The 24888-nt window shown below is 47.7% G+C and overlaps 1 protein-coding gene across 2 annotated transcripts in view; it reads right to left on the bottom strand.

The window, feature by feature from the left end:
- LOC119444905 (uncharacterized) overlaps positions 1-24888 on the bottom strand; it is a 65286-nt gene that overhangs the window by 37214 nt on the left and 3184 nt on the right. Inside the window, exons 3-10 of one of the 2 annotated variants that reach the window (XM_049663741.1) lie at positions 24660-24699; positions 22232-22348; positions 16879-16959; positions 12983-13060; positions 9104-9281; positions 8386-8550; positions 5381-5518; positions 3037-3713 (exon numbers count right to left, since the gene is read on the bottom strand). In XM_049663741.1, coding sequence (XP_049519698.1) covers positions 3636-3713; positions 5381-5518; positions 8386-8550; positions 9104-9281; positions 12983-13060; positions 16879-16959; positions 22232-22348; positions 24660-24699 — 875 coding nt within the window. In that variant the 3' untranslated portion in view covers positions 3037-3635. Of the gene's footprint in view, positions 1-3036; positions 3714-5380; positions 5519-8385; positions 8551-9103; positions 9282-12982; positions 13061-16878; positions 16960-22231; positions 22349-24659; positions 24700-24888 lie in introns of those variants that run through there. The other variant, XM_049663740.1, reaches the window with a different exon arrangement.

Genomic DNA, 24888 nt, shown 5'->3' with positions numbered 1-24888 from the left:
TAGATGATAATAATGATGATGATGTTATTAAATAGGGCACAAGGAAGGTAACGTCAAATGAGATGTAAAAGCAGGGAAGAATATCCGACAGATAAACATCCACTTTACTACGCTGCGCAAGGAGAAAGGTTGACAGGAAAAAATAATAAATTGTAGGACGCTTAAGCTTCGCCTTTAAAGGCCCGTTTATAGTCCGACGTTATCGGCGCGCACGCCAGCGTCGTTCGCGGCCAGCCACGCTACGCCGGTTGCGCTGCGCCAGCCGAAACGCCATCTCTTCTATACTCCGACACCCGCGCCGTCAGCTGTTATCTTCGGAGCATGCGCAGAACGATCCCAAGCCCGCGTGCCGCTTTAAACCATCGGCCTTTATTTCTTCGCGCGAAATGCATTGTGGGTTGGCGCAGTCGGCGCGAAAGCGCGCGAATTCAAAAGCACACGCCGTGAAAAAGCACTCGCCGTGAGCAGTGAAAAAACTGCGCTACCCGGCCCGGCCCGGCCCACGGGCCGGGATGGGCCGGGCTCGGGCTTTCGGGTAAGCCCGAGCCCGTGCAGTGCTCTACTTCACATATACTTGTGAGACAGGCCTTGTTTGTTCAGGTTCCAAGTAGAAATGTAATTGTTTCGCAGAACAGAGCTGTGCTTAATCGCACCACTTTGTCAGTCAGCGTGCAAGGGCTATATACAAGCCCGCTCGCTGGCGCTAGCATTCGACGCACATATAAACTTCGTATGCTGTATGCATTTTCAACAGAGCGGCAGGCAGCGGCCGTGCCAAACTCAGCTAAGCAGGCAACGAAAGCGCTTTCGTAGGCTTACCCCCGTATTCAGAAATGCGTCTTAACTTGAAACCCATGCTTCACTTGACCTAGATGACGCCTGGCGTCAACGTGCCCTCAACGGTCAGTGAGTTTCCTTGGGCGCGTTCAAATGAGGCATCATGTAATTCAATGCAAGTATGGGCTTCAAGTTAACATGCATTTCTGAACACGGGAGGTAGAAGTCTTCAAAATGTAGCTTGTGCACACATAAGTAGATTTTGTGCAGCATAGAATGGAAAATGTTCAGCATGATGAAAAGTTACGCAGAGAGAAATGAAGCTGGATAATTCCAAAATGCCCTGATTGTCACCTTTACAGAGGGAAGTGATTTTGCAGGCCGCGGGGGAATTGCGCAAGAATATACTATATAAGGTATACGATCACAATACCAGCTCTTGCGGCTCAACAATTATGGACTAAAATTTGTAAATTATTTCTGTCATGGATCATAGGAGAAAACCGAGCTTCAGGACTCTAATAAAGTTTTGTGAATGAATGAATGAATGGATCATAGGAAACACACTTGCGTTGCACATAGACGTAGTAGAAGATGACGCTTGGTAAATTTTATTAGATTATTGTGCAGGACGCATTTCTTAACCCCTTCACACTTCCGCGTCGGCGTATTCGCGGGAGTGCTGCGCCCCGTCAATGGCGGATCGCTAAATCAAAGCACACAGTAGCGTCTAGCGCAGCATGGCCTGCAAGATAGGCGGTAAAGCTAAGAATTATTACATCTACGCACAACGTATATACCTTACCTGACCTCCTTCGTGGCGGGAAGTTCTCATTTGCTGTCAGGTAGCTGCCATTTTAGGCGGATATTTCATCCGCATCTGTGATCTTGTTGCACAACACAAAAGCTGACAAGGGAATCTAAGGGTAGCTTCGACTAGTTGCTTTATAGCGTTCTATGCGCGTGTCGCAGAAAATCCGGCGTCGGCAACCGGCGTGCGATGCAAGTGGCACGGCGAATCCGACACCAGTCGGCGTCGGATTCGCCGTCGGACGGCTTATTAATCGCCGTCGGATTGTAATTTGAATGTATGAGAAAACCTAATTCTGCTACGAGGAAACTCAAACACAAACACCTTTTCCAGCATTTCGACCATACCTACAGCCGCGTGTTGCGGTGCCAAAGGGTCGCCATAACGCTATCGCGTTCTACTCTTAAATGCGAAGCTTAAGGGTCCTCCAATTGTTTCTTCCATGCGTAGCGCCGTCTGGCGAAAACTCTGTAAACTGGCAGCCGACGGTTCAAGATCTGTCCCATTAAGTTAAAGCTAGTAGGCACGCAGTAAATCGACAGCTGCCGCTAGTGTTCCGCATTTTCGGTTTAAACAAAAAATTGCAGCATATCCACGAAGTGAATGATGATGAGTGGGCGAAGCACCGGGGGATCATTCGGGTAAACCACAGCTACGGACGAGAGATAAAGAGAGCGCTCGTCGGGAACGAGAGAGAAAATTACACCATCTTCCCGTAGGGTAACCCTGAGTAGTATGCGAAGCAGCCATGGGGTCGACTCAAGGTAGTTTTATCAGCTGTATAAACTTGGACATGCAACAGCACCAGCAATGCGCAGAACTGTTGTCGACGCCGTCGGCGTTTTGCCCGTGTTCGCACCGAACGCGCGCAAAGTGGCACCGGAACCGGAAGTGAAACCGGAAGTGGAAGCGGAACCGGAACGCCATCTAGTGAACATTTCATAAAACTACAGGTGACTACGGACACACAACGCCATCTATTGAGCAATTCATAAACTAGAGGTGGCTACATACTACTACTACTACTACAGAGGAGGGAACGACCAACACTCTAAGGAGCTTCGCCCCTAAAAAACGTACACCGAATTTTTCAGTTATTTGGTTGTAACTGAAGCGGTCAGTGAAAATAAATTTACGTCGTCGTGCATCTGGAAGCCTACACGTCATGCGATGCAAGGAGCCTGTGAGGTCAAGGTCACGCTTCAAGTCATCCCGCTGCTATGCCTGTGATTGCCATCTTTGGTGTATTATGTACTACTGTCGTGCGTCCACCGCGACTCTCAATAGAATATGAGCGTACGATCAGCAGAAGCGTTTATTGGCTTCACAAACCCGAAAACTACATGGATGGATTTGGCAGAAGGCAATCCTTAGCGAGGGAACCTCTGCGCACAGCAGCGACGAGCATTACAAAAAACTGACAAAATGTGTTAAATGTATCAGGTGTGTTAAACGTATCAACGTATGCGCCAAATTCTCATTCAGCCACTGTTTGCTAGTTCTTCCATTTCCTGCCCGAAGTACGCAATATAGTACTTTCAATCTGTTCATTACTAAAGCACTTCGCTCGTTACCAAAACGTGGCATAAAGGCCGTAATACAATAGGCATCCATAAAGAGGTGAGCCGTCCGCCAACTCAAGTCTTCGTTGTCATCTCTATGACCATCTAAAGAGCATTCGCTTTAATCGTGCAATGTTGTGCCGTTTGATTCATTAATTTTAAAAATACTATGCCGCAATGCAGCGGTAAACTAGTAACACAGAGCTTAATCACACTTTCATCAACAGAAATCCGAAACACAAACTAACAGTGGCGTGGTACAGAACAGAAAATGAACAACATGGTGCTACCGTATTCGCTGTAAAGTAATCATGCTTAAAGTATTTCACGTTATCAAGGGGTGCCAGAACGTCAGGTTGACAATTCACATAATGCTAGAACGTTTGTGTTTCCGGTGGAATGTTAACGAGTACAAGGGCGTCGCTCGCGAAATACTAAAGATGAGCTCGTCGGGGCCATCGAACGGTGTGTTGAGAAGCTGGCCGCTAGACGAACAGCATAGTGTTGGCCGCCACCACAAACGGCACGCAGAAGATGACCTTGAGCAGCAATCCCAGCCAGTACTGCGAGGTAAAAATAACATGGTGATCAGAGACGAACGCAAAAACACACGCTGCCGATGCACATAGCTTCTAAATACGTATAGGTACCGTTAAGATTGCAGAGCCGAGTATTCATAAAACTTGTGCTGCCAAATCCACAAAGCGTTTTGCTCCTAAGTGCTCTTTGTCATAAAACGAGCAGCATCAGTATTAGTTGTCATTCGCTCTTCCGCACAATTGTAGTGTAAGAGCGTTTTGTGTTTGTGAGCCCTGTTGCACGAGAAAGCTTCCAGGTCAGCCGGCGTTCAAGAGACAGCCGCTCATGAAATAGATAACTTGACGACGACTGTGGAGATGGTGAATCACAGATGCCACTTACGACGAGAAGTTTTGCCAATACGAATCCAGTGGACCTGACACCACTCGAGCGTTCACTTAACGGCTTCAACCCACCATGTTGTCTAATGATTCAGTGATCACACTCGATGTTTCTAGCGATGAGATAAAATTGATCAAGTGCGATGATTCAGGTCTGTCGCCGCTCCACTGATAAGTATTCGTAAGCCCAAATGTCAGTCAATCGTGATGTTGGACATTTCATTACCGATGGCGGCCAACGAAAGAAAAGCTTTTTGAATTCAGCCCCTGCTCCCCAAGGGTAACGCTTATGTTATAGACAGCAAGTATATAGGTACAGGGAATAGGGCTAAACATCGCGGTTATGCGAAAATTGTGAACATGCATTGACCCAAGTGTCGGCTTTGAGACACTGCTGTCGTGGTGATCGTCTTTATTGCTGTCATCAGTGGCACACGCCGGAACACTTTTCTTGAACGCTTTTAAATGGGATATGTGCCGTGAATGTTCGCTGGCCTTGAAAACTCCTAAATGGCATAACTGTGGTGAAATACGCCCGCACTGGAACGCGCACCTTTAAACGCTTTAAATATAACCTTTATAAAAGAAACACTGCATTCTTGGACCTCTTGTTAAATAATAAATGCTCGTACTTTGTGCCTCGTATGACAGCGACCTCTATTAGTGCGAGATATTTTCATTTAAGATATGGTTGCACTGTACAAACGCGCCTTTTCTACGCCGTCGTTCAACCAATCTCAGCAAACTAATATGGTTCAGTGCAACATGTTTAGGTCTTTAGCAAATTCGCTACCAAAACCATTGGCAACAGACAAAATCCAGGGATCGGCTGGTCGTGAATCTATGATAAAAAATGAATTGAAGCGAGCGAAACGAATCCCAACATTACGGACCCGGAATGTCAGCATGTTTCCACTAGCTACCGCGAACCAGCAACGTCGTGCCGATCAGTGCAATCGAAAAGTAATGAACGCGCGCATATTTAATATAAGCTATCCATTCATAAGATCGGGTCATAAACGTACCACACATCTCGGTGAGTTTAGCTCGAAAGCTTACGACTCAAATCAAACACCGCGGCAGAATGGCACACGCTACCTAACCTGCTTTCATCTCTGCATCCCCATCATGTGCTTGAGTAACACTATGCTCATAGTCATGAAAAAAGAGCAATGAAACTACAAAAGGAGCATCGCAAACATATGTAGTCTAAAAACTAATCACTGCAACACCTCGCAACAACAAGCAGAACAAAATGTTCGTACAGATGGACGAAGTCGTGCTCGAGTAACAGAACGCAAATTACTGACCAGTTCCGCGCTTCGCATGTGCGTGTACAGGTGTAGGAAGGCGAGCGGCGTGCTCGTGTATGGCATCAGCAGCACGCAGCGAGACTGCATCAGCACGGGCAGCACGAAGTACAGCGGGTGCATCTGGATGCGCTCCGACTGCGTTGAGTGCGAGAAAGGACATTAAAGCGACTTGCTATTTCTTTTGTCGACGGCATCACTGCGCTTATACCATTTGTATCGGAACGAGCCGACGAGAAGTTTAAATGTCACTTCTCCCATTCTCTTCCCGATTCTCGAGGAGAGCGAATCCCTGCCGTGCAGAAACAATGAGTCGAACCATAACGTCTCGGCAGCGTGAGAACTGCAACCCAACGTTGTGGCCACGTATCACTCGTTATGTAACGCGAAAATTGCACGAAAATTGTACAAAAAACACCATTAAAGTTTTGGGCGTGGTATTCGATTCTCGATTAGGCTTTAAAGACTATGTTGACTATGCTAGAGAAAAATTGGCAATTAGGTGTCCCCAAATTTTAGCTTTCCTTAAAATCCATTTTACGGCTGCCACCCCACTTGCTGTGAAAACACTCTATCGGCAAGTTATCTTGCCCGCCATCACCTATGCCGCTCCTGTGTGGTGGTCTACTTATGCAGACTCCATCTTAAAGGCCAAGGTGCGGTCTCTTCAGCGGCTACCTCTCATTTCACTTAAGGGCGCTTACCGCACGACCCGCACTGCAGCCCTGCACGCGTTAGCGCGGGCTCCTCCTTTGGAGCTGTAACTCGGCCGCATGTGCGCAGAATTCTCGCTGTTCATTTTACGTGTCCCCACCTGCTATGGCCCTAATCACTATAATCCATCAAAGCTTCGGTATTCTCGCGACGTCTGGTCGGATCACCCGGCAGACAGACACGCTGACCCCCATCGCCGGCTTACTGCTTGCGAGGCCTCTGTGATCACTCGCCAGCGCGCGCTTCAAATCTACGCTGACTAAAATCCCTATATATAAAAAATAGCGCCAACCACTTCCCTCCTCCTCCGTTCCACTGTCGCTCTCGGCGCGGCAAGCGCGATCGAGGTGCGATCTCGACAGTGGCGCCGCCTACATCGGCCTGCCGTGGCAGACGACAGCTAACGCGCTACCAGAGGAAATCCGCGGGAAACATCGATCGCGCCATGCGGAGAAGTTTTTGAGGCGCGATTTTGCTTCATCAGTCAGTAACTGGCCTTAATAATGCCGTTTTGAAAGTAGCAACGCGACGATTCGAGGCGGCGCAAATACAAAGTGTGGAGGGGTGCGACTGTTTTCACAACAAATCCGTTTAGGGGCGGGGCCTCGCCTCGATGACGTGGCCTCGCCTCGATGATGTATCACCATTTTCTTTTTAAATGCGAAGCATTTCTTGCCGGCGGCTCTGTCTGTCCCTTCCACGTCCCACACCCCCACAGCGTATGCGCTTTCCCTCCGCCTCTCTCTCCTCTCCTACGCTCCCCCCTTTCTCTCCTCTAGGAATCATGTACGGAGCGGCGCCCGCGAGCCACACCCCCACAGCGCATGCGCGTCTCCTCCCCCTCTCTTTCCTCTCCTACGCTCCCCCCTTTCTCTCCTCTAGGAATCCGGAGCGACGCGCACGACAGGTGGTGCGACAGCTGCATACTCCGCTGGGGGTGCAACGGTAGTTCCGCGGTATGAAAATGACGGAGCGTGCGCGCGCCCTTATTCTCTCTCCTGTGCAGCGCCGCGATGAGCGCTCGGACCGCTGCCGCGAAACCATCTCCCGCTCAAGCTAACCACCTCCCCGCTGCTTCGCATCCACACATGGTTCCCTTTAGCGGGAGATGGAGTAATATTTTTTTGCTCTCTGTTTGGCGGCGCGGTCGGTGTGCGGTGCCTGAGTTTGGATCAGCTCATTCCACGGGAGCGAGAAGTTGGCGCGCGTATCATATTCGCGGCGTGCGTTGTTTTGTTTCGCTTTTGAAAGCGAGGAATGCAACTGATGAGCGAACCGCCTGAGCGACAGAAGGTGATCGAAAAGTACCTCCAAGGGTTACATCATCATGAAGACGGCTACTCCCATGGCTACCTGAAGTCAGACGATGAGCTTAAGCTTTTTGAGAGGTCCTTGGCTGCCGTCAACAAGAGGTATGCTGTGCGGACATCAGGAGACCTGAACAAGCCGTCTAAATTTAAGGATGTATCGACTGCTTCATAATGTTTCGCTCTGTGCGTAGATTTATCATTGAAAAACGCAGTAGTAATTTTAACCAGAGACTCAATCCGGCAGAAGGACTTGTTTTTAGTTGCGGTTAGTGCGCAACACTAGACAATTGATTTATCTTGATTCGCCATTTTGAAGATCGGGTTATCATTGTTCTGGTTACCGGTTCAGAGTTCCCCTGGCACCGATTTATTTCGGTATGAGTGGAGTATTGTTCTGGTTACCGCGACATGACCCGATCCTCAGAAATTTTGATTTTAATTCCACAAAAAGAATATTTGCTCCATGCGAAACAAACTCTCGAGTTTTGATGTTTCAAACGGTATTTGCGCGAGAATGCAATCGGAGCATTCCGTGTAGCCTGCAAAATTAAAAGGGTGCAAGCAAAATCTAAGTGGTTACGTGTAGAATACCTGCAGCTTTTCGAATTACCTGCAGCCCGCAACTAGCATAGCGATAGCAGGATTAAGGCCAGGAGGCAGTGATACTGGCATGCGCTTTGATAATGAAAGTATAAACGCTGTACAGGCTTCAGTAGGGTCTTCTCCAACATATCACACCATCTCCAATACACTAGCACTGACAATGTGCTTCACGCTGACTCTGTCCATGTCCGCGGTAGCTTTCACATTGAACGCAAAAATGTGCGATGATGCCAATAATTATCAAGTGGGAGTCGCCACAACGGAGATGCCACATAGCACGATGCTACGCGCAGCCACTCGCTCCCGGTGGTTCGAGCATACCAGTCTTCAAACTGCCGATTCCTCTCTTCAAGAGCGACGCTGGTCTGGGACACTCACCAGAAGTATCAGCTTGTGGACGAGCGGGAACCCGGCGACGCCGGTGTCCACTTCGCAAACCAGCGCCGTCGCAGCCATCAGCCCCACAAGGCACCAGGCGGGGTGAACCCGCGTGTTTACGTGTCCCAGTAACGTCTCCATCAGCCACGTCGACACCCCTGAATGCTGCGAGCGGCACATTTATTCAAAAAAGCGCTGAAGCGCCTCTTGGTTGAGAAATACCTGGCGGCACAAAAGACTCTTACAGGGTTTAATTAGTGCATTAAATTGTTCACGCTGCAGCATGGATGCTCTTCTCATGCGATTACATGGTTGTGTAGAAAAATTAGGATGACTAAAAGTTAAGAAATGAGGGCTATTACCTCGCATTGTTTGATTTAAAATATGTCGTCACAGCCAATGCGAAGTTAGCGCACTCGTGACGTGCCGTCGCAGCCAATGGCAATACGAGTTTAGGTGCGGTTTCGCTGCTACAGATGACAGACGCTGGCTGTGTCGCTCAGTAGGTCATTTCACGCTTTCGCATCAAAAAGTACCGGCCGGCGCCTAATAAGATCACGGATGGTCACGCCGTATGTTCGGTCCATGCACCAGCAGCTACTGCTAAGCTGCGGGCTGCGCGAGCGTCCGTAGCTACAACTGCCAGATAGCTGCAGCGGACGGTCGCGCATTCCGCATCCGGCCAGCAGGTGAAAATTCATCAAGTCTCGAGCCAAACCTCGGCGATGACCTGCAGGGCGCTTCCTCCAAGTCGCACCAGAATCAATTGCCAAGGCAGGCGGCGGAGTACGAGCTGCCATGTCAGCACGTGTTCGGTCAGCAAAGGGTTGCCCAGCGTCGGCGGGATACCCACGGCCATCAAGACGCACAGCGAGGACACTGTGGTCGAGTCAATCCTGCGGGTGCGTGACCGAAAATGAAATGTTTGAATCTCACTGGACGCCCCAGAAAAGGGCCAGTACTTGGAAAGCATCCATTCATAAAAAGAAAGGAAAGGGGTGATTAGCGTTCGCGGTGCACAAAAGCACCTCCAACATTTCTCGTAGAAAGGGTAACAAGCAGTAAGGCGGTGCTGTAAACAGTCCGGTAATTTCAGATTGCTTTGACTCGATTCATAATCGCCGATAAGGTAGCTCAGACGTTATTCAAGACCATTTTCTTAGTGTGCATTTTGCCCAGGGAAAGCAACTGATATCGGAATATTTTCCCTCTAAAATAATCTGGCAGAACCCATCTCATGATGAACGTCTAATTTTGTGCGAGTAGCATTGAAGCAATGTGTGAGGCGTGTATGCAGTCGCGCTGCTGTGTCGCGCTTCTCTCCGGACGCGTTGCGCCATCTAGGGTCGCCGCAGCGAAGGCCCCGCATGTAGCGTGTGTTAATATGCATTCACACAGGCATGTTTGAATATATATATGACGCGGGTTTGATTCCGCCCAGCAAAAGATTAAGTTATCTTTTTGTCATTGAATAGCGGCACATACCCAGTGACCCGAATTCAAATCAAAATGCTAATTGAAGTGTGGGATATGCATAGTTTCCCATATCCAGTGTGTCAAGTTGGAGTAAAAAAGCTTCATCGAAGAACTTCACATAAACACTGGCACATACCTAGTTTCACACGTCGGCATGAAACGGCTTAGCTGATGTCACTGAAGTGCGCCACATCTGCAGTGGCACATGCTCAGTTACCCAAGTTGACTTTATTGAGATTCATTGAGGAGGGCCATACCTACCTAGCGGCACACACCCACTGACAAAGAGCGGCACAGACCAAGCAGCCAGTGCTCCAAATTGGCATCAAAGAGGTGCGTTGAACAGTGGCACATACCCAGTTCCACGTATACAGTGACTCAAGAAGGCCCTCCGGTTGGTTTCGAACTCTGTTCCATTAACAGAGCAGCCCGATGCGCTACTCATTATGCCGTGAACTACTCACTCCCACCGACCCAAGTTGGCGGGAAAATAGATAGATAGATAGATAGATAGATAGATAGATAGATAGATAGATAGATAGATAGATAGATAGATAGATAGATAGATAGATAGATAGATAGATAGATAGATAGATAGATAGATAGATAGATAGATAGATAGATAGATAGATAGATAGATCCCGGAAAGTACGTGAAGTTCCCTGAGAATGCTAATCGATTTAAAAATGACTTCAGTGCTGTGCGATACGCGAGCACAGTCGCAGCGATAGCTGACGTAGCGCCCCTCGCAACGGCCCTGACCACGTAACTCGCTGTTTTAGAGCGCAGGTTTAATAGCCCCGTTCCTGCGGCGAGCGTCGGTGGCGTAACCGAGCGAACGAGCGCAGCGAAAGCTGAAAGAGCGAACGCGGAGTGGGAGATGAAAGACGTGAGCCGCGAACGGCGGATACCAATGAGAGCGGCCCCTTCAGTGACGGGCGCGTGGTAAAGTGGTGCCAAGCCCAACTCGATGCGTACTCGTATCTGGTCTCAGCCGAACCACTCGTTTTGTGCTATCGTCAGCTCGCGTCAGCTCTCGCTCGCTCGCGCTTGTTTGATTTGCCTTGTTTGGTTTCGTTCGCGCTTGTATCGATTGTCATGGTTTGCGATTGTTTTTCACAATGACTAGTCTCAACCGAGACGTCCTGATGGAAAGGTTTTTGGAGACAGTGGGCCATATCCAATTATGTAGGATAAGACGGACCCTGAATACAAGGACGCGTACGCGACACCCAGTACCTCATTTTCCTCCACTTTGGAACGCAGTGACGCCGCAGCAGAAGAGAGCACATCAACGTGATTATCAGCAGTTGCGATGACGTCGTCATCTTCGTAAGACATGACTCGCGTTAAGAACGAAGGGTGAAGAACGTTAGCACGGCGCCGACCTGCCACCAGACGAAGGAAAAATGAACACGACATCTCGCACCTAAAGAAAGCAGGCGAGATTTTCATGCTGTCATGTGACTGCAGCAGCGGCTCGCCGCCAGTTGGTATGGCCGCTCTGCCGCAGCTGCGTTTTGACGCCGGCGACGCGCCGCGCTTGTTTAACGCTAGCGTGTATGGGGCTTTCTGCGGCGACGATCTCTTCGAGATAGCGCCGGAGTAGGGCGCGTCGTCTGTTATCCGATGACGCCATCCATAAGGCATGCGGCGAGCGCGTCGAAACAAAGCGTTGCATGAGTGGATGTCTGTCTGCGGCGGCTGCTCTGAATAACGCCCACGCTTCACCTGCGTGCTGCATCTCGTGATCTCCGGATTAGTGAGTCAGTCGCGCCACACTTCGCTCCGTTTGCAACGTGTCACACGAGGCGCATTGTCCGGGCTAGCCAATATATCAAGAACATGAAAAACGTATAGAGCTGTGCTCAAATTTCGCATTATAATTAGGGAGTATAGTAATTATCGATGAAATTTTTATGCTGACGGCGACCAGCTGCATGCTATGCTTTCCCGGTCTCGGCAGCCGCTTTTTCTCTCTCTGCTGCGGCACGTCTAACATTTTGCTGTATTTCTACTGTGGCGTGCGCCTTACATAGAGGCGCCGTGAAAAATTCACACTGACGCGTGTTGCCGGTTAAGTATTGTCAATATGTAAAACACGTATTATCGCAGATTTGTGACTGAGCCCTATGAAACGGGTGAGCAGTTTCTTGGTGGTTTTCAGTTGGTGGCTGTATAGCTGTGACGAACCAGGTCGCGAACAAGCATAAGACGACTCAAATGCATGTTTGGCACCTCTGCCCACACATACGCTGCCGGTACAATATACATATGTCCGGAATTAACTAACTTTTTAGGGAAGGAGGATCAGTAGTGCCACAGCAACTACGCTAGCTCATATTTCTTATGCCATCAATTGGCCACAGGTGGCAATGCATTTTTCGAGTTCAATAATCCCAGCAGCTATCGAGGTAAAACGCTGCACCACCTGATTAAATCACTATCATGCAAAGTGCTTGAACAAGGGTAGGTACCGGCGTTCCTTGCCAAATACACATAGTGTTGACACTTTGGTGTTGAAACATTGGTTAACAATAACGGCAAGAAAAGGTAGGGCCTGGGCAAGCTAAAAACATTACCAAATGCAGTGCGCTGCTGTTACGTGCCAGTACAGGTGTCTACTGGTGGCAACGTATCTTCAGCTTTTTTTCTGCGAACAAACGAATCTGCCGCAAGTGTCCCATATTCCTGCAAGTCAATTACGAGCCTCTAAACATATATATGAACTTGACATATATGAACATATATGAACCAACCCGTGAGCTTCATCACTGTGCTTCATCAAATTCCGAACAGAGATGCTTTACGTGTATACAGATTTTCACTTTTCATTCCCGTTATGCTTCTCGCGCATAATTACAGACCGAAGTTTGTTTTATTTTTATTTTTGTTCCAAGCAATATATTTTTAGCCAAATTCCGCTTTCCTTATGGTGGTCTATGACGATTCTAAATTCATTTAATTGTTGCGGGCAATTCTACGACACAGCCAACTTCGTTAAATGACTTTCACTGCGTGTACAAACAACTAAAAAAATAAAATCCTAAAGAGATCTCGTTGTATAAGCAGGTTATAGATACTGAGATAAGATCATTCACAGATGGCCTTCTCGACTTACCCGATGTGCCTGTCCGTTTCGATAACATGTGACATGCCGATTGCGACGAGCAGCACGATGACCATGACTTCCCTCATTCTGCGAGGTTGATACGCTTGGTAAGTTGCGTTCTTATTCAAAGTTCTGTTTTGCAGTTGGTTTATCAATTACTTTACCTAACTGCCAAAGTACGAGATTCTAAACAGATCGACGCTATTTTGTTGTTATGATTCTTGTGGACATCAGGAACTCTGCAGTAATCGCCAATGGGCTTGTACGTGAAGTTACTTTGAGTAATTAGTAACGTTATGAATAACCTTAGTCTACATGACGATATTGTGAAGGCGAAGCCAGGCAATTCTAGGCGCATTCAGAGCCTAACACCGTTTCAAGACGTGCGTCCTTAAACTATCGTCCAAATGTATTAGCGGTCACATGTTTTCCCGGAAAGCGGCCCTGCGGCAATGGGAGATGAAGCTATGTGTAAAAACCAGTGACCAAGGTATTTTACAGCGAAGCTGTTAAAGGCTCAATCTTCGATGGTCGCGTCCGGCAATAGAAAAAAACTCTCATTGGCCGTATGCTGCATGTGCGAGTGAAAGCGCGCGAGGGCCAGGAACGCGCGCTTTCACGGGGAGCGAACGCATGGCGGAGAGCAAACGCGACTTCCCAGTGGAAGGAGAGCGGTGGGCGAGGCAGCAATCCAGGCACCCTAGACTGTGCGTGTGCTTGCCCGCTCTCCCACTACGACGCAGAGGCCAAAGTCGTGTTCTTACCCAAACCTGGGAAACCTCTGCTCACCTCTAACCTCAGACCGATCTCCCTCACTTCTTCTGTCGGCAAACTCATGGAGCATGTACTCCAGACCAGGCTCTGCAAGTACCTAGAAGGCAACAATCTCATGCCCACCTGTATGTTTGGATTTCGTCCTGGGCTTTGCACACAGGACGTCTTCCTAGAGCTAAAACAACACATTCTAGTTTCCCAAACCTACGACACCAAAGCTATCCTAGGTGTGGCTCTCACGAAAGCATTCGACAACGTTACACACTCAGCTATCCTACAGAACCTTACAACCCTGGCAGTAGGCGCCAGGATGTACAACTACATCCGATACTTCCTCAGCCACCGCACAGCTACACTTACCTTCGGCGACCACCGCCTCCCAGGCATAACACTGGAAGCACGAGGTACGCCCCAGGGAGCCGTCCTCTCCCCTATTCTATTCAACATAGCACTTCTTCACTTACCCCAACAACTAGCTCAAATCCCAGACATCCATTTCAACCTTTGCGCCGACGACATCACTGTCTGGGCAAACCGCGGCAGTGACGCCGAAATAAAACAACATCTACAATTGGCACTAAACACCATCGACACATATGTACAGGAGCGCGGCCTGACCAGCTCCCCTTCCAAATCGGAGCTCTTTCTCTACCGCCCCAAGCAACACGATTCAGTCATTCCTTCCATCTCCCTTACGCTAGGCTAGGTACCCATCCTATCCCACTAGTATCCAAAATCCGCGTGCTAGGACTAGTTCTACACTCCCACGGCGCGCGCGAAGAAGACAAAGACTCTCCAAACACACGCTCAACAGACCACCCGACTTATTCGCCGCATAGCGAACCGCCGGGCTGGCCTACGTGAGCGAAACGCACTTCGCCTTACCCAGGCTTACATCATAAGCCGCACCACATATGCCCTTCCATACCTACCCCTCCGACCGAAGGAGAGAGACCGGCTAAACGCGCTCCTACGGAGTTGCACGAAAATGGCTCTACGCCTTCCCCCCAGCTCCTCAAACTCGGTGTCCACAACACCTTTTAGGAACGCCCAGAAGCCACCTTTACGGCACAAACATTCCGTCTATCTAACACAGCCGCTGGCCGCGCTCTATTATCCCAATTAGGCCTAACCGCAATTACGCACCCTAGCGAGGGAGTCCCCCTTTCTTCTATCCTCCGCTCTAACTTCAACATACATCCGATCCCCAAGAACATGCACCCTGAGCGAGATGGGAACCGCAGAATAGCAAGGGCTGGGGCCCTCCACAAACAGTACAGCGAGGACCATGATGTGGTTTACGTGGACGCAGCAGTATATACGTCAGGCTCCCGTATGGCCCTGGCGGTAGCCGACAATAAGGCAAAGCTTCTAACCTCCAGCTCAATCATCACCAATTTCACCACAGAGGCAGAAGAGGCAGCCATCGCGCTTGCTCTCATCTCTACATCTGCCACCAAAATTATCACTGACTCCAAATCTGCCATTCTCAACTATTCCAACGGCTACATATCCCGCACCGCTGCTCGCTTACTACGCTTCTGGCAGCCCCGGCGCCCCATAACCCTCATTTGGACGCCAGCACATGCCGGCCTCCCTAGCGATGAGGAGGCTCATTCCCTAGCCCGAGGTCTCACATTCCGGGCAGGAGGAGTCGAGCCCCCTCTACGGGCCGGGGAGCGCCTGCTTTCTTTCAGTGATATCCTTTCGTACTACCGGGAGGAACGAAGGGAGTACACACCCCCAGCCCCATCCCTCACCATAGCGCAGCCCGCACACTGGCGACGACTACAAACTCAGACTGCCCCATACCCCTTACTGCTACATGCACGATACCCAGACCAATTCCCCTCCTCATGCAAACTTTGCGGTAAACCAGGAGACTTCCTACACACCCTCCTCACATGCCCCACCTTCCCTCATCCCCCATCACAGACCGTGGCGGAGTCTTACTGGGAGACTCCTTTGACATGCACTTCCCCTCAAGACCAGTGCTGGATCATCTCCAGTGCTATGATAAGGATTGCGCTCCAAGGGCTCTCCTTCGCTTTGTAAGGGTGCGTCCTCACAGTAAGGGAGCACCCAAGTGCCATGTATAGGGGTCTTCGCCCCCACCATCAATGACAATAAAAGTTTGTACCCCACCACGCATGCGCACAGCCCTGCCTAGGCCTGCAGGAGATGCGGCTCCCCAGAGACCCTGGAACACATCATATGCCACTGTCCAGACCTCGCGAACCCAAGGCACGCGATGACAGTGGCATACAATAACCTCGGCCTTCCAACCACCACAGAGCAAGACTGCCTTTTCACCCGCCACAGTCCCGTCCCAGCTTTGCAATCCTTCTTGGAGTTTGCCGCTGTGGCGGGACTTGCCTCCCTAATACATAAGAAAGGAGAAATCGTTTTCGATCGGCAACCACCGCACCGAATTCGATGAAGTTTGTTACATCTGAAATAAAATGTTAAAATGCAGTGACTCCAGGAAGCGCGTTTTTTATTTAGGCTGTCGATATTTTATATAAAATTGTTAATAATTGCAAAAATTAGAAAAACAAAACTGTCAAGTCTACAACTCTGCAACTCAGGAATGAAAATATAATAATTCTGTAAACTGCATTTAATAATACATCTAAAGCGGACAAAATTTATATCTTATTCACCGCTGTGAAACATATTACTAACTTGTAAACAGGATATTTGCAGAATTCTTGAAAACATTCTCAGAAATCTACGTAAGCTTTAAATAATTAGGTAAATTTGTCTGCTTTAGATGTTCTTATGCATACAGTTTAAATAACTGAGATATGCGCTTTTGGTGCCGAGCTACGAATTTGTAAACTACATGCTTCAATCTTTTTTTTTTCGAGCTTACCAATATTAAGCCCATTTGTAGAAGTGTTCATGCCTCAAATCAATATTTCGCTTCACACAGTCACTATAATTTAACCTTTCCTCTCAAATGCAACTAATTTCAGTACAATTTGGTCAGGATTTATGACAAGAGAACATTTGTGCGTTTTACATGTATTTGAATAGGCGGCATCGGAGTTGGGCCCAAACTCAAGCTTCCTCTTAATTATCGGTGCTATAAAATTTACAAGTAGAAAGATTGCTCAAAGAGCCCTCACGACAATCGGTCTCCGTGTTGCCATCTCTCCTTGCTGATCTCGTGAATGGCGATGCGCAATTCCGGTGTTGGGGCGACGTCTCTGCAACCGTAGACTCATTAAGCACATTATCACAGTACTGGCTTTGCGATTAGTCTTGGCCAAACGGAGAGTATGACCACGTGAACTTTAGTGAAGAAATAGTTCTACAGAAGTAAGTTAACATATCCGACGCGTCTTGTTCAAAATTAACCCAGAATAAAGAAAAGTCACTATCAAAAGAATATGTTCAAATTTCAGGCATTTTTGGAACTCAGTATGTGATTTGCAATTTTTAAAATGCGAAGATATTGAGCAACCTCGTCAGAAAATTCCCAAAACTATTTGTTACCGCATTGCAATGACCTGACAAATTGTGGTAGCAGATTTTAAGTTCCTTTAGTTGCTTGCTACATACAAGGTGTTTCAGTGAACACTTCCGAATATTTTTTTAAAGGTTACCTGTGGCTGACAGCACAATTCTACTTCATGATCTGGTCAAATCGAAAAAGCGGACATTACTTGCTCAAGAAAGTGAAATGCATTATCGACTAATTAACAAAACTGCACTAATTCAGTTTTTTTAACGAATTACCTTATTGCCCATATTGCCATTTACAAATTCTAGCTGTACACTTCGCAAGGCGGCTCGACCCTACTTGGAACGAATTTTCAGGAATACACTATTTTGGAGATTTTCATTCCCGAACTTTGTGAAGAAATGCATTGGCGTTTCAATTACTTTTGTGCTTCAATGCATAGAACACGAAGCAAAACGTCGCTTTATGCATTGAAGCACAAAACTAACTGGAACGCCAATGGATTTCTCTGCAAATTTCGGGAATTGATATCTCGAGACTGGTGTCATCCTGAGAATTCGTTCCAATGTGGATCCGCCTAGCGAACTCCACGGCTAGAATTTTGTAAATTGGAATATGGGCAATTAGTAAATCGCAATAATGAAATTACTTAAAAGCTTGATCAGTAAATTTTCCTTAATTAGTCGATTATGCATTTTAATTTTGTGTGCAACTAATGTCCACTTCTTCGAGTAGACCAGCTCATGATCTAGAATTGTGCTATCTGCCACAGGCGACCTTTAAAAAGTTTTGAAGGTTTTTACTAAAACACCCGGTATATCCTCCTTCGACCCCTCGTACAATTTTTTTCAAATTCACTCTACAGCGATTACCGAAAATATTCACTCCAGAAATGAAGTCCGGAGAATGCGGAGCTGTACAGAACAGGTTTACTCGTATTCTTGCCACCCGCTTTCGAGAAATTCAGCCCTAAATTGATCTAGACTTCTGTGTTGTCGCAGATGGCGGAAAGCACCCTTGAAATGTGTTTCGAATTCTTTGACATTTCATGAATATCCAGGATGCAGAGGCAATATGGAAATGTTTTACACGTAGCTCGGTCTTCATCTCTGCGTTTAGAAAATGAAATGCAGTTTTTACTATAGCAAACAAAAGAAGATGGATACTTTTCTCACGTACATGGAGATACAGCTTTTGGCCTCTATCCATGGTATATAAAATTTTAAAAATGTTTTCCACATTCATAACATACCAATAGTCAATAAACACATGGAGCGAAACCACCACGCACATGAAGCCAAAGCCTTTGCTGATGATAGAAGCGAATTAACAAATTTCTGTTAATTATTGCGATTAATGCTTGATTATTCCGGTCTTTTAAATTAATCTGAATCATGTTAGTTTCTTTTGAACCGGTTTTGATGAATTCTGCACTTGTTTTGACCTTGTTTTGCGCACTTGTTTTTGGGCGTGCGGTGGTGTCATGAGTAAGACGCCGGCGGCGCCATAAAAGAAGACAAGGACGATGTGAGCGGAGCGTTCTGAACGGCGCGAGCGCGCGAGGCGCGTGACCCGAGGCGTGATCGAAGGAGAAACGGCGTTGTCTGAGCATTATCGACGTGGTTCCGGGCCAGGAAGGTCGCATCGCCAGCACCGCTCTGGCGACGGGAGACTTGGTTGCTGTGTTGCCATGCCTCTTCCCTCTCCATCTCTCATAACACCCGCACGCCCCCGAGATCAGTGACACACAAAACCACATCACAATTGGCGAGCTTGCCAGGATCCGGTCCCGGATTCTATCCAGCCCAGTCACTGATACTTGGGAGTTGCAGAGATGGATTGGGAGGCGATATCGGCCACTATTCGCGAACAGAAGCTCAGCAAGGAGCAGGGCCTCAAATTAATCGAGGAGGAAAGGAAGCGCGTAGAGGCCGCTCGATTATCAGAACTTGCCGCAGTTACTAAAGCATATGAAGAGAGGAAGCAGCTCCAGGAGAAAGAAATCAAGAAGCTGCGAGAACAGCTACAGGCTTTACAAATGAAAGAGCGTGAGGCGGAGTCTATGATTGAGAGTAGACCCAATAGCGTAGTGGAGCCGCATGGCACGAGAGAGATGCCAGAAGTAGGCACATTAGATAGCGCCCGTGACGGAGTTGAGGAGAAGCTCGCCACTGAGGAGCCCTTGACTCATAGTGAGCAGGATAAGAAGATGGCCGACGCCCCGATAGAGATTTCCATGCCCAAAGAACAGAAAAGAGAAGAGGAAGTAGCTTCACCTCGTAACAATAGGGGGTTGGTAATGGAGAATGAGTACAAGGATAGCCAAGCATCAGACGTGAGGAGCCAGTCAAACTCCGAGGGGAATGAGAAGAACGATAGTGAGTCGATAATCGAAAATGACTCCAGGATTGACCAGGTACTAGGCATGACGAGGCATTCAGATTCTGAGAGCAAGGAGAAAGTCGGCAGATACCCTAATCGCCCCAGAAGTAAGGCAGCCTTTAAATGTAGGAAGAACGTGCAAAGAACACGTAACGGTAGGAATATGACTCGCAGGAGATTGAGAGGAAAGCAGCGCAGGAAAACGCGTGCGCATGAGATGGGTGCGCCAAAGAAAAAGATGAAGCCACAGTTAAGGCAGAGCCACTCCAAACCGCCCAAGAAATGTGCTAGAGGAGGAAAGAGGAAGAAGCAGGCCGTACGTAGAGAAGCGTGGGAGCTTAGGAAAAGGCGGAAAAAATGAACAGGTATAACCGGTAGGGTACTAAAGGTATATTATTTAGGAATGCCTTCGGACAGTGGAATAGTCAGCTCTTACAAATGTGTGTATATAGCAAGTTTATTCATATAGAGTGTTTGGGACAATGAACATTACAAGCAATTGAGTGCAGTGTTGTGTGAACAGAACAAATGGTGAAACGTGCGCGACAGTGCAGTGAAGTGTGGTGATGAGTGGCAAGCGAAGACGACGCACAGAAGAGCACTCAAGCCACAACGAAAGTCAAGTTCGCCGCCAAAAAGAAGGTCAAGAGGAAGCAGTTTTTTCAGAAAAAACTCTTAAAAAGGGGAGCCATGTCATGAGACGCCGGCGGCGCCATAAAAGAAGACAAGGACGATGTGAGCGGAGCGTTCTGAACGGCGCGAGCGCGCGAGGCGCGTGACCCGAGGCGTGATCGAAGGAGAAACGGCGTTGTCTGAGCATTATCGACGTGGTTCCGGGCCAGGAAGGTCGCATCGCCAGCACCGCTCTGGCGACGGGAGACTTGGGGGGTCTGGCCGAGTCCGTGACGTTGGCCGTCCATGGTGTGGCCGTCGACCTCGGCAAGTTCGAGTGAGGCTCCTGGACCGGCTGCAGCTTCTCACGGCAGGACCGGGCACCCCAGAAAGGACCCCTCTTCCAAGGCAGACCGGCACGCTCGATGATCCCCGGAACGCCACGTCGGCTCTCGGGAAAGGAGCGAGACGGAAGCAGCGGCCGAGGACGTCGCTAGGCCTAACCCGTCACCTCTCCCGGCCACGTCAGCAGCAGCGACCGGGTTATCCAAGCTCCCGAGAAGAGCGAGTTGAAGGACCGACCGAAAGGCAGCAACGAATATACGACGGTCGACGGAGGCACCGACATTAAGAAAGGCCCAACGAGATCCCCGCCGGGAGAAGACGAGCAACGAGGACGAACTCCGTAAGAACGACTTTCTTGCATCGCCACAACAGTAGGCCAGTGATGCCAGACTTTGGGGTAGGAAGGGCCTAAGACTAACGGAGGTGAAGTTAAGGATATTTAGTGATTCATTAGGTTGTTTTTGTTAACCTTTATTTATTCATTGTCTTTTAGTTCTGTGTGCACTTTAGTTTTAGTTTGAGGTTTTTTGGCTTTCGTGTGAGAATTAAAAAATCTGTTTGCTGTGTTGCCATGCCTCTTCCCTCTCCATCTCTCATAACACCCGCACGCCCCCGAGATCAGTGACACACAAAACCACATCACAGGTGGACGCAGACAGCCCGGGCCCCTAACGTGCTCCGTCCGCTCTTAAAAAAGGTTTAAAAACGATTATATCTCATAGCTATGTTCGGGCCTCAGGAATATATTGCTCCTCTATATGAACGCGCAAACTAAGGCTACTCCAAAATTGCGCGATGCACGAAAGGGCTTGTAAAAGCGAGAACATTCTATAAAATAATGTATCGCTTTAAGAATGCTAACATAAATAAGACCAAAATATTGCCATTAAAAATACTAGAATGTTTAAGCAACCTGGCAAAAGTGACGCAAGTTGATCTCTGATGATAAAGTTGAATTGGATATCCTGCAAACGATTGACTCCGTGCTGTCTTATTGTTATCTCTATACTAGATGTATTTTTTTCTTAAACATATCCTTTTTGATGGCCTTGGTACTCCAGCAGCGTAAACAAGCGGAAATTACTTTTACAGTAAATCACAATTTTTAGCTACCTCACCTTTTTTTTCGTAATCACAGGGCACATACTGTACTCACTGAATTGAAGCAGCTTCAATGCTCGAGTCAGTTAAGTAGGCATCCTGAAACTAGCACTCAGTCGCAATATTGGCCACAAACTTGCGCCGAATGGATCCACGCCATTAGTACAATATTAATTTTCACCTTGTACGCCAAGATTAAACTGCGCAGAAAGCCAATGTGCTCCGGTGACACATTTAAGAAATGTATGCTTCGAAACTAGTGCCGGTATCATGAACTCAACCAGATGGTCGTGCCCCAAGTGGCGCCCAACACAACCAACACACATAGATAGCACAAGGCCTGTTCACTCCGATCCACGACCTCATGCTACCTGCCCGAGCACCCCCCGTATGGCAGTCGGACCAGGTAGCGGGACGTCATGGATCGGAGTGAACAGGCCTTGTGCTACCTAGGTGGTGTGGACCCAACGCACCATACGAGCGTCCATGCGCAGGCTTCTCCCGTCCCGCTGGTCTTTCATTCTCATTACGAATCAGCGATTGTCTGACGAAGTTGTACCTTATTAAGAACTTACACGTCTCGGAGGTAGAAGTGATACATGAAGACCAAGAAGAGCACGATAGATAGCAGCGACGCGGGAACCAGGCAACACACGAACACCACCGTATTCAACGGGCTCAGCTTCTTTTGCCTGCACAAGAGGAGAAGAGACGACGTCATTTAATGTTCGTGGAGGCTACGATTACATAATACTTACGGTTGAGTTTTTAGCGGTTATAGTGTAATTTATCGGTATCACATCACAATAGGTATGTTTCCTCCCTGAATTGAAAGAACACATGTAGTGCAATTAATAATCGGTCTGGTTGATACACCTTTGAAATAGCAGAACACATGACACTTCAGCGCTATGAATCATGGGTATTTTAGTTTGTCCTGTTCACTTGCGCAATTATGTTTCTTCATTCAATGAATAGTTAATCGGACTAACTTACTCATCTGCCAAGAGCTAATCTTCGTTGCTCCCCCAATGAAATGAGCTAGACATAGTGCCGGAGCGTCATTTCTTTTCGGAAGGAAAACGTTGCTATAGAGGAGCTATCGAAAGTACCATTGTAATGCTGCCGTACTGGCATAAACAGAACTTGAGGTGCTTATCATTGATTCATGACATTCAGAACTAAGTTCCTTCATATTCTGGATTTTCTGTTAGGAGGACCAAGACCAAACACTTTTCAGAGGCCTCCACCTGACATAGTTTACGGAGAAATACTGCTGTTTAGGGCAAATTGCATGATGTAAGCTCAAAATATTCTCCCTGTTTCTTAACAAAAAAAGTTACACAGAAAATGTCGCACTCAGCAGCATCAAAACCAAAACTACGAACCTTTTATGATCATCACATTCATGCAAAAAGAAATACCATTTCATTTGCTCATTCCCCATGACATTTTTTGTGCACAGATAATACCCAGAACTACGTCTGCGCCACGTGCTGCCGATGGTAAAAACTGATTGGCTTTTTACTAAAAACTCGAAACGGCCATCTAGTGTAAAAATGATGCCCGTATACCTTCCTTGACCGTGCGCTTTTCACCATTTGAAACGAACCACTTCGCATTATCTTTATCTTGTAAAACAGCACAGAATTTTTATAACTTGAACGTTGCACGCTTTATATTGCGTAGCTGCTCTGGCACTTGCTCTGGCACGTAGTTGCACGTAGTTGCACGTAGTTGCTCTGGCACTCTGCGACGACTCAATATCAACAAAAACTCTGAGCGCGGAGCACCGTTTTCCGAACGCAAGGTGGGAACAGGTGCCGGTATTCTGTTGTTGGAATCCACTGCGGAAACGCAATGACATTGACCGCCTGCAATCACCTCCGCAAGAGAAAACGCTATGCATTAAGCAAATAAGGTAGGTTAACTCCCAGTGTGGCAATGCAAATATATAAGGATATTTCGGGACAACCACCGGCCTAAAGCGCTCACATATATGTCGAGGACTGTGCCCTGGTACGGATGAACGTTAAAGAGACGCTTAGCTCAGTTCAAAGCATCGCATGCGAAGTGTCTGTAGTAAGCCACGCATACCCCAAGCTCCCGTCCTCTTACTCATTTTCACAAATAGGCCTCGAGGCATCATATAAATATATACTCCCACTTATTTAACAGCTCTGTCACAATTTGGGAGTTCATAACAGGTAAGTAGCGAAGTCACGACTGCCGGCTCTAGAAGAGATTAATGCGATTACACATGTATTTTTAAAATTTACGTATTTAAAATTTATACATCTATTTTAATTAAATGTTTAAAATTCCGCAATACAGACAGTGTAGTTATATTTCTCAATTAGATTAAAAATAATACAAAGTCTATTGCCGCTCCTTGTGCACTTGGTCTAAGCTCATGAGTATGCTGCATTGGCTTACTTGGCATAGTACTCGTTGATGATGACCCTCGCTCTTCCCTTGAAGCCACACTCTGCCGCGATGATGGACGTGTAGGCCGCGCCTAATATGAGCACCTTTTGGATGCGCCTGCACAAACTGCAATCGCAATATGCACCGGAAATGCAGAAAGCAAGTACAACAAACAAGAAGGCTTGCACGTCTTCAGTTTATGCGTTTTGAACAGTTACATTTTATCAAAATAATCTCAATCTTATGCAGGTGCTGCATGTATACGTGCCAGCACAGCTGTTTAGGTTTCGCTCTTGTATAGATGGTACATTCAAATTTTCATGGATTCGGCACTGTCATTTATGTGCGATAGGTACTTAACGCCTACTCTCGCTCATGTCGATATTAGATTACTGTGTCTTTCTCGTCAACGCTACTGTTTGTACTAGGGAAACGTGTTACTATATCGGCCCGAGCATCCATTATCACGCTGATCTGTCCGCACAGTAATTAGATGAACCTGCATCAATCTAACAGCAAATTTTGATGTTCTTGTGCACGGAAAACAAGGATGGTGTAAATGGCTCAAGCACTCACGTTTCACTGGCTTCAATTTTTACTTCAGTCGTAGTATCATCTGGAAAGCAAAAAAAAAAATGAAGTCACAGGCCTGCTCGGCATACACATCACAGTCACAGCGTAAGCAGGAGGAGCGGCTGAAGAGTATAGCTCCATTTTCAGCACCACGAACTGCAGGGTGTTCACGGCGAAGGCTCTTCACCTTGTTTTCAAGAAAGCATTTGAACTGTCCGCCCGGCGCCGACGG

Source organism: Dermacentor silvarum, chromosome 3, assembly GCF_013339745.2.
Source record: "Dermacentor silvarum isolate Dsil-2018 chromosome 3, BIME_Dsil_1.4, whole genome shotgun sequence".
NCBI lineage: Eukaryota > Metazoa > Arthropoda > Arachnida > Ixodida > Ixodidae > Dermacentor > Dermacentor silvarum.
The sequence above is the reverse complement of the archived record's forward strand: the minus strand, read 5'-3'. Positions and strand labels throughout refer to the sequence as shown.